The sequence below is a fragment of the Cebidichthys violaceus genome, unplaced genomic scaffold (genome assembly GCF_023349555.1).
Source record: "Cebidichthys violaceus isolate CVI_PGR_0920_01 unplaced genomic scaffold, fCebVio1.0.p SCAF_8, whole genome shotgun sequence".
Classification (NCBI taxonomy): domain Eukaryota; kingdom Metazoa; phylum Chordata; class Actinopteri; order Perciformes; family Stichaeidae; genus Cebidichthys; species Cebidichthys violaceus.
In genome coordinates, this window is record NW_027176964.1 from 17395449 (window position 1) to 17404938 (window position 9490).

General features: G+C 47.2%; 2 protein-coding genes across 3 annotated transcripts in view; both read right to left on the reverse strand.

Moving 5' to 3' along the window:
* Nucleotides 1-351: 351 nt before the first annotated feature.
* Nucleotides 352-2770, reverse strand: mterf4 (mitochondrial transcription termination factor 4). The gene is made up of 4 exons (XM_068738228.1): nt 2723-2770; nt 1811-2225; nt 1523-1707; nt 352-869 (listed from the first exon to the last, which is right to left on the reverse strand). Exons 1-4 carry the CDS (start codon nt 2747-2749, stop codon nt 462-464), a joined length of 1035 nt encoding a protein of 344 aa, XP_068594329.1. The 5' UTR covers nt 2750-2770; the 3' UTR covers nt 352-461.
* Nucleotides 2771-3207: 437 nt separating this feature from the next.
* The window catches only part of pask (PAS domain containing serine/threonine kinase), a 7815-nt gene continuing 1532 nt past the window's right edge, over nt 3208-9490 (reverse strand). For both annotated transcript variants that reach the window (XM_068701699.1, XM_068701700.1), the window contains 16 exons: nt 9303-9437; nt 8872-9103; nt 8384-8565; nt 8170-8302; nt 7718-7889; nt 7148-7374; nt 6893-7022; nt 6064-6635; nt 5831-5973; nt 5553-5720; nt 5301-5426; nt 5057-5191; nt 4778-4977; nt 4286-4419; nt 4022-4171; nt 3208-3872 (listed from right to left, as the gene is read on the reverse strand). In XM_068701699.1, the coding sequence (XP_068557800.1) occupies nt 3706-3872; nt 4022-4171; nt 4286-4419; nt 4778-4977; nt 5057-5191; nt 5301-5426; nt 5553-5720; nt 5831-5973; nt 6064-6635; nt 6893-7022; nt 7148-7374; nt 7718-7889; nt 8170-8302; nt 8384-8565; nt 8872-9103; nt 9303-9437 (3006 nt within the window). In that variant the 3' untranslated portion in view covers nt 3208-3705. The remainder of the gene's footprint in view (nt 3873-4021; nt 4172-4285; nt 4420-4777; nt 4978-5056; nt 5192-5300; nt 5427-5552; nt 5721-5830; nt 5974-6063; nt 6636-6892; nt 7023-7147; nt 7375-7717; nt 7890-8169; nt 8303-8383; nt 8566-8871; nt 9104-9302; nt 9438-9490) is intronic.

Here is a 9490-nt window from a genome sequence, read left to right on the forward strand (position 1 = left end):
GAAAGCCATCGAGATTAAATTAATATGATTCACATTTTCTGTGAAATTGCTTTAACTTGTGGAGTCACTTAAGCAAAGCCATAAACGTATCTCGAGCGTGTAAAGACTCTCTGGGAGAAAAGGTTCACGCCTCTCAGCTGTAGTTCATCCACACAGAGTCCTCATCCCTCAGCCTCACACCATGACGCCATGACGCCATGACACCATGACACCATGACCGCCGACACCAGCTTCACACCGGAGGGTTCTCTCAGGCCCACCTGTTCTCAGCTCGCTCTGGGTGACAGTAACGGCGACATTGTTTCCATGTGTGTTTTAGATAAGCACTGACAAACTTGAGATCAACAAACATAAAAGGAAACATTTTATTGGTTCATTCATCACCATCGGATATGTCATTTTCTCTTATCGTGCAACTTCCTCTTTAAACAGGTTCTCTCAGTCCCTCCCACAGCGCTCTGTCATTTTGTTCTCCTCTTCCTGTATCCACCTTTCCCTCCAGTCTCCTCATCTTCTTCATCCTCCTCCTCCTCCTCCTCCTCCTCCTCCTCATCATCACCACTATCAGCTTCAATGCTGCCATGCCGCCGCTCTTCTTCCTGCCATTCTCTCGCCAGCAGTCTCCCGAACACTTCATACTCCTCTGCCGACGCGTCGGCCACGTGTGCGAGGAAGGCGTCCCGGTCGACGCTGAGGATGCCGTCCAGTTTGGGGTTGAGGACGACCGTCTGGCCTTTCTTGTCTGGGGTTTCATACAGGCCCCTGCGCTCCAGGAAACAGTGTCGACGGCGCACCTCGTCCAGAGGGAAACGAAACAGCCGGGACTTCACCATCTCCGCCTGTTTGACCCCCATCCGGAAGTAGACGTACTGGGGAGAGGAGAGCCAGGACAAGCCGTCACAAACAATAATCGCTTTGGAACAAAAGCACCAAAAGATAACCTCAAATAATAATGTGTAATACTAGCTGTTGTACAGATACAATGCATTTAGCAAGTAACCCAACAGACATATGGCTACATATACATATGTCAGATTATTAGTGGCTTAATGTTCTGTTCCCAGTTCATGTGTGGCCACCAGAGGGAGCACTATAAGAGTCAGTATGGATACTAAAAGTGCTTTGGTTTTGTGTGTGCTGTTGACACCAGAGTCCCACATTGAAAGGAAATGGATGTGCTGCTCACATCGGGGGGGGTGTCTTTTACTACTGTGACCCCTGATGTGATGTTTGGTTAAGCTTTGAGGAAGTCTATAAATCCACCGTCTACCATCAGAACAGCACTTCACCACGGGAGCTGCTGCTTGTTACTATGACTACTGGTTTCAGGCCTACAGCTAATGACTATTTCAGATTATGATTCAGCGTACCGTCATTTATTCAATAAAATGAGGGACGATTGTTTAGATTAAGGCCCATCTGTCTGATGTAAAGTCTTCAAATGTCTCGTTTTATCCGGTACAAAAGCCAAAGATCTAGAGCTCAGGAGCCGGAATCAGTGAATGACTGAAAAAATGCCAACCTGAAACTTGTACTCCAGCTGACCCATGTTTTCAGAGACTACGGCCGGACTGTCTCTGAGGATGTCTGTGACCTGCTGGACGGTAAACAGGCACTTCTCTCTGAGGAACACCACCACGCTTTTCACCGTCTTCACAGGCACGGTCAGGATCTGGGGGTAATGGGACACCACTCTCTGAAGACTGCCTGACGGGGGGGGGAATAGAAGGAGAAACACCGGTTTGATAATCATACAAAGCACCCATTAATATCAAGCATGAAGCAAACACACCAAAGATCATCGACTCGCCTTCGACTAAACCTAATTTCCGCATGTTGCCAATGCGCTGCTGGAGCTGTGAGTCCTTGACTGTGTAAAGTTCAGGACATTTCTCCAGCAGTTTCAGCACACTGGACGGATTGAGGCCCAGGACGAACAGAGCCGTGAGGGTCGACAGAGCGTGGTGGGCAGCGCTTCCTCCTCTGAGTTTGGAGGTGGCTTCGTGTATCTGCTCTGCCTGGGAGTCTGTGAACCCCATATCAACCAGAGAGCGGAGGGACGGCTGTGGGACCGGCTCCCTGGGTTGAGGACCGAGTTCATGGTTGTGGCTGCTGGAGGAACAGAACAATCTGCACCCGGTGCACAGAGGCTGGAGGGGACATGTCCCGAACTGAAGTGGACCGAACACAGAGGAGGTGGCATTTAACCCGGTCCACCGAAGAACCTGTGGAAAATAAATCAATATATGTATATGTATATGTATATATATATATATATATATATATATAAATATATATATATATATATATATATATATAAATATACATATATATATATACATACACACATATATATATATACATACACACATATATAAATATATACATACATATATATATACATACATACATATATACATACATATATATATATATATATATATACATATATAAATATATATATATAGCTCAAACGTTATTTGTTCCCTGTATTATGGTAAACACTCAGGACAGGATGTTATGGCCAAGCGGAGTTTAGTAGATGAGCTAAGATGTTGTTAGCATTAGTTAGCATACATGAAGGTTACACCGGAAGTGAGGGCTGTCAGTCGCTTCTTCGACATTTGTTTTAAGTATGTACGTCACGCCTTTAACGATGTATTAACTTCTGTTTTAAGTTAGAGAAATAGTAATAGTGTTAATATTAAAAATGTAGATTCACCTGACGTGCAGCAACTCGGGTACCCATGCTTGTCCGTCGGACATATACTTCCGTCGCTCAGCCTCGTTAGAGGATAAAGGTTCCGCTTCAATGATGAGGAGCATACGCTGCTAAGGAGCGCAGCACAAATCTGACTTTTGAATGGTTTTCCTTTAGACGGACACTAACCATCACTGAGACGAGATTCATACACAAGCCAGGCGGACTATTACTGATGAAGTATTTTAACCTTAACTCAAGTTGACATACGATATTTGCAATACTAACTAGGTTTTTCAGCAGATTTCTGAAAAATGAAATTTAGAGCTTTTATTCTAGATATCTGCATTTGGAATCAGTCACACTATCCGACACATCACCATGTTACAGTCTGATTCAATGATTTACTGTGTGAATGTTAAATTAAAATACATTTACAATGTTTGTGACTTTCTACAGTTCTGATCAACATAAACTTCCTCAACAAAAAAAACCAAACACACATATGTGGTCAAATATTTATTTATGCATAAAATATTGTAAATATACTTACAATTTTTAATTAAAACAGTCAAGATTAAAATCATGAACACAAAATAGAAAAGCCGGATTGATAAAACAGTTCCCTTCAACTTCAATCAAAAAACATGCTGGCGGCAAATCTGGATCCCTGATACAACTACTATGATTTTAATGAATCACATCTTCCCTAAGTCCTAAGAAAAAATAAAACACACAATATAAAAAGGAAATCATGATGAAGCTTTTGCTTTGGCAATTACAAATATGTTAAAAAAAAAAGCACATTTTGACCAACAAGAACTTAACAATAATATTCATTACTGTTGGTAGTGAGCTGTGTAAACTCCATGAAGGCAAAAGTCTGTTTGTCTGTGTAGACGAGGTAGTGTTTGATTATGGCCTTTTCTTACTTTGCCCTTAGTGTCTCTTTTGTTCTGCTGCACACTAGATGTTGGACGGATGGCTGGACACACACTGACTCTTTAATCTTCATGGAGGTACTTCTGAAGCTCCGTTTCCAGGGCCACCATTGACAACCTGTCCTCTTCATCCTCCTCCTCATCATCAGGAAGAGTCTCGTCATGCTCACCTGGGAACAAGCCATGCCCGATGAACACTTTGGGAATGGGCTCCTGGTGCTGTGGTGAGTCTGTGGAAAGAGTTAAGTGAATCTCATCTTAATTTGAACTTAAAGAGATGAATTAGTAGAAATACAGTGATCTTTAAGTCCTGTAATATCTGAAGGGAACAACATGGCCGGCCGTTGTCAGTCTGGCTCTGGTGTGAAACGGTACTCACAGTAGCTCTGAGCTGCAGGGACCACCTCTGTCCAGCTGTACTCGGCCAGTGAAATGGGCTGGCTGATCCAGGCCTGCAGCAGCAGCTGGTCCAGAGTCATCCTCTGAGCGGGATCGGGGCGCAGCAGCTCACACAACACGCCGTGCAGGTCTGAGAGGGAGCATGGAGACATTTCAGCACGGAAGAAACGTGTTTGTAGACACCGAGAGGCTAAAACACCGTTGTAAAGTTGTGCATGCGACGGTCAATGAAGCAGCGGTATACCTGGAGAGAGGGGGAACGGGGGCTTCAGTTCGGCATTCAGGATCTCCTCGACGCCACAGAACGGGTTCTCACCGAACAGCAGAGTGTAGAGCAACACACCAAGAGACCACATCTCCAGCTCTGGACCCTCATAGCTGCAAACAAACAACAAGCTTGTAATTTGGCAATATGGAAGACGAGGCAGCATCGTATTCCCCAGTAAATGTAGTGTCTGTGTACGGCTTTGTTACTTTACAATTGGTTCATCCTTAAAGCTCCAGACAGTTTAATTGTGCATCGTAAAGGTTAATGAGTCATTAAAGTCATACAGGATGGAAAACAGGGCTTTGACCTAGATGCTGTTTCAATGCTTTGAGAGAACTGTGTAGTCAGAAGGACACCTATCCCCCTTTAAACTACACCATCTATTAAAAAGAAATGGATGAACCAATATGAAACTTCTTATTCGTTGGACCACATATCACTTGTCTTTCTCAGGCATTGTGTACATACGGATTCCCCTGCAGCACCTCCGGGGAGCAGTACTCCAGTGTGCCACAGAACGTGTAGAAGAGCTTCCTGGGAGCCATCATGGCAGCAGAGCCAAAGTCTATCAGTCGCATGTGGAAACATTTGTCAATGATGATGTTCTCGTCTTTTATGTCCCTGTGAAGGATGTTTTTAGTCCTCAGATAGAAGACGGCGGCCACCAGCTGGGGAGAGACAAACGCCTCCAGTTTAGACCGATGCATGCTTCTCATGTCAGAGCCTGTGCTCCTGTCGTGTGCGTACCTGTCTGAAAATGTAGCTGGCCAGGGGCTCGTCCAGCCTTGGCTGCATGTCTATGAACTCAAAAAGGTCTAAGCCGTCTCCATGTTTCTCCATCACCATCTGGAAGTAACTGCCATTCTCAAACACCTCCAGCACCTAGTGACACACACACGCACATGCACACGCACACACAGGATGAGCTAAATCACATAGCATAGCAAATGAAGGCGTGAAGAAGTGTGTTAAAGGCTTACAGCCCAGTTACCTTGACTATGTTGTGGTGCTGTACTCGTGTCAGTATGGCAATCTCCTGGCTGACTGGTCCCAGCATGGGATCATCTACCCAGCAGTCCCTTATAATCCTGGCCTTGCTAATGAACTTCACGATCACCTGCAAATAAAAAAAAAAAATAAAATCTGTTGGTTTACTCTAAAATTGACGACATTGATATCAACATTTCTACACAGAAATTGCTGCATGTTGTAAATACATGATGCACGAAAAACATGATCTCACATCCGTTCCATCGGAGCGCCTTACTGCCTTCCAGACAAAACCGAAGGCTCCTTTACCCACAGCTTTAAGAGGCCGGTACTCTTCTTCAAACTGCCCATCACAGGCTCGAGACTGCTCCAGATCCATGGTGGAGCGCAACGCCTCCCCATGACTGGCCTCGCCAATCCTCTACAAGAGGACGAGAAGAGGACAGAACCATGACGTGAATATGCAGAACACATTTTGACAGGAGAGATAGTTTGTGCCGTACTAACTCGGTATGAAAGACCTCTACTGACCTCTCCCAAACTGGCTCCCGACTGGTCGTGCAGTGGTCGATCTGTGTGCAATAGTGACCCCTGCTGGCCGGGCCTACTCATCCACACACAGAACATGGAGCTTCCATCGGGGAGGTTAGTCCTGCTCACATCACACTGCACATCTGGAGGGAAAACAAGGCACTGGTTAAAGGCTGTTTTTTGTAACACCACGTGTAGAATTGAGGGAAGGATAACAGTAGCATAGCACCAACCGACTCTGGTGCCGTCTCTGTGGTACGCGACTCCTTCGTATCGCCCCTCCTGTATCTGTGCAGCGTCTGAGGACGAGTTGTGTCCGTTCACCTTCTGTTTCTTAGGAGTAGAGGTGGCAGGAATGTCCGCCATTGACTGAATCCCTCCGTTCACCGGCATGCCGAACTCTTGACTCTTTTCTTTGTGGATTGTAGAAAGAGCCGCCCACCGATCCCTCTCGCCCCGGTCGTTTTCTACTCGCTCCTCACTTCCGGCCTCGACACCAGCGCTCCCGGTCTCAGCCTCCTGGTCGGACCCTACCACGCACGGGGAGGGCGTACGCAGCAGCTCGGCGGTGTCGCAGGACGTCGCGGAGCGCCGGTTATCATCGATGTACCCTCCGCCGCTGAGAAGCTCCACGCTGCTGCTCAGATCGAGGTCAGCTAGGGCCCGGGTCACCAGGTCACCGTCGCTGTTAATGTCGAGGTAACAGCTGGCCGAGTCTACTATGTGCGCTGAACGCGAATCCTCTGCCGGGCCTGGATCAGAACCACCATGGCCAGCAAACTTTTCACAGAAGCCGGAGGACGACCTGGGGAATCGAGTTTGAATAAACTGATGACAAAGAACAACAACTGATGGCAACAGATCAACAAATATGATGGTATTATTTTATCAAAAGAACATTCTGAAGAATGTAAACAGCTTTATTTCCAATCTCAAGCCGGCACCAGCTATCTTAACAATTACATGTGAGATTTTATTTGATTACATGTAAACAAAGTTAAAGCCAGTTACGTATTCTGGTGCTGAAATGTTAATGAATGGTCTCTTGAGACCCCCCCTCACCTGCTCTCCAGTGAGATGACCTCAAAGCTGGAGTCTTGGAGGACCGAGCCACATGTGCGATGGGCTTTGCCTCGGTCAAGAGCGGTTGCGCCCACCCTGCCAGCAGCAGGTCCATTCTGACTGGGAGTGTCTGCAGAAGTCAAAACCAAACAAAACAAACACTGAAAAATGCTCAAAGTCGGACTATTTTAATGCCACTGCAAATATGAAATCACCCTGAATTACTGTGAACTAAAACTACAAGTCGCATCGTACCTGAGATAATCCTGACGGCTTCACCGCCGAGCTGCTGCTGCTGCTGCTGCTGGTCTCGGTTGCGGTGCGGCGGTCCGGAGGGAACCGGGCAGTAGGTCTCGTCTTCTGGAGGTTCCACCAAGGAGAACGTCTTGAGGAGCGCCTCGGTGGAATCGGCTCCGTCTAGCTGGCTGGTGCAGAGGGCGACCCGGGCCGCCTCCTCCATCAGCTCCGTGGTGTCGTCAGCCCTGAGGAAAGAACCGCTGCATGTTCATTAAAACCTCAGACTATTAAAACCTTGTAGTGTAGTCAATCTTATGGTAAAGAAGGTTATTAATTAATGCATGTACCACATAACTGTGTGAGGCCTTAATTATGTATCATTGAAATGCAAGGGCGGTGTTATCAACACCATGGGACATGAACCCGTGGTAGTGTAGTAAAATATGTATTATAATACTGCAGTAATACCATAGTAATAGGTCACATGTCTGGTACAGTTCTTTCACTCTTTGGCAGAATGAAGTAGTTGAGTTTTGGACTAAAACCATGGAGGTAGTTCATGACAGGGACGTAGGGGTTGGTACTCACAGAACCACTCTCGTGGAGGTGACAGCAGGAGGAGAAAGGGTCGACAACCCGCTGCCCGGTTTCTCCAGCCGGGCCGCGGTTCCGGTGAAGATCTTGCCCCTCCCTGTGGAGGTTATTCCCAGAACAGCCCGGTGCACCATGGCCATATCACCCGCCACCAGTGAGGACGGGTCTGAGGATTGAGAGACAATATAACACAACACACTGTATGACAAGTCAAAATAGAAACACGCAGCAGGAATGAATCAGGAGTCAGGCTTCGTGAGGTGCATGAAGACACCTGTTCAGACAGATATGACACACATTTTTACACCACAGAAGCCTGTGCTTGTTGTTTGACCCGGAGGTTTTGTGCCCACCTAACTACACAGTTTGAAAAAGTTTAGACGAATCACTGCACTGTTGTGAAAAAGCTGCCATCTTGTACACGTCACTAACACACAAACGCTCACCATATTTCCCTGACATTTTGGAGAAGGCTGTACTTTTATTAACTTCTGCTTGGGACTCGGAGAAGGGGCTGCTGGGCTTTCTGTCCGTGTCAGAACTCCATCCATAGAAACCAGGCATCAGAAAAGTGATTCTCTGTTGATGACAGAGACAGAAGTGAGAGTCGGCGAGCCAGTCACTCCGGACAACCTGGTTCAGCGGGTCGTGCCGGCTGACCTTTTTGAGCAGCTCGTCCTCGTTGTAGCCAAACAGGCTGAGAGCCAGGTGGGTGTGGATGTGGCAGATGGAGCCGTCGGGGTGGAGCAGGAGGAGACCACTCAGAGGAGCAAACACCCAAACTGTTCCGGAGTACTCCAGTGCAGGGCTGGGGGAGAGGACAGCGCTGTCCACTTTCACGTCTGTAAGAGTCCAGACACACATTGAAGGAGCACAACTCGTTACTCCATTACAGTACGACATGAGCGACATATATCGGGGTGCATAGCTTTACAGGGTGACTATTTTGCATATTTGATTGGTTAAACATAGTCGCTAACATCTGATCCAGCTAATTGAGTCTGTATCAGCGGCTGAGGAGTATTAACTGCAGGATGTTCAGTGCTTGGGCAGCACACCACAGACTGTGGATAACGCACCAGTTTCTCCAAAATAATATTGAGTTGTTAATCCCTCTTTGACCTAACGTCCCTAAAAAGACACCGTACCAGAGGACGGCTCTTCGGGGTTCAAGCCGGTCGACTTGCACACAGAGGAGGCGAGCGGACGGCACGGCCGGTGTTCCCGTGCATCGGCCCCTTCGACGCTCCCCGCTGGACGGGCGCCACCGGTCCCATCGTAGTGATGCCTCCCACACACCACCGCCCCCTGGAGCTTGACACACAGCGGGACGGATGCACCCGCTCTGCTTTTACCACAAACTCTCTGAATCCTCAGCGTCTGAAAGAAATGCAAAGTCAAAGATGACAGACTTACAGAAATACCCGAGCTCAAAACGTTGCGGGATAATGTATTTATTTTCTCCGTGTTCCGGAACCGTCTAAAAAGCATCTCGGTAAACAGAAACGTGAAGCGCAGCTTAAGAAGGGGAGCTTTCCTCAGCTGAGAGGGACCGTTTTGGGCTGTAAAGTGTACTTACTTTGGGCAAGGCATTACTGTGCAGGGGGATTTGCAAAGAGGGGATTAGCTCCTTCACAGACGCTCCCTTTAACTCGTCAGGATGCTGGTATCCGTGGAGATGGGCAAATGCCAAGTCACAGGTTAGGATGCTGCCCTGGAAAGAAGATTGAAGAAAGCAGGAATTCATTGCATGAAAAATGCAAAAAA

What these genes read in the sequence shown, in the direction of transcription:
- mterf4 (XM_068738228.1), bottom strand. Translation starts at nt 2,749, where the DNA reads ATGGGTACCCGAGTTGCTGCACGTCAG. An exon ending in CCCGAGTTGCTGCACGTCAG is followed by an intron (nt 2,226 to 2,722) that starts GTGAATCTACAT and finishes TATTTTCCACAG; the next exon opens with GTTCTTCGGTGGACCGGGTT. An exon ending in GAAATTAGGTTTAGTCGAAG is followed by an intron (nt 1,708 to 1,810) that starts GCGAGTCGATGA and finishes CCCCCCCGTCAG; the next exon opens with GCAGTCTTCAGAGAGTGGTG.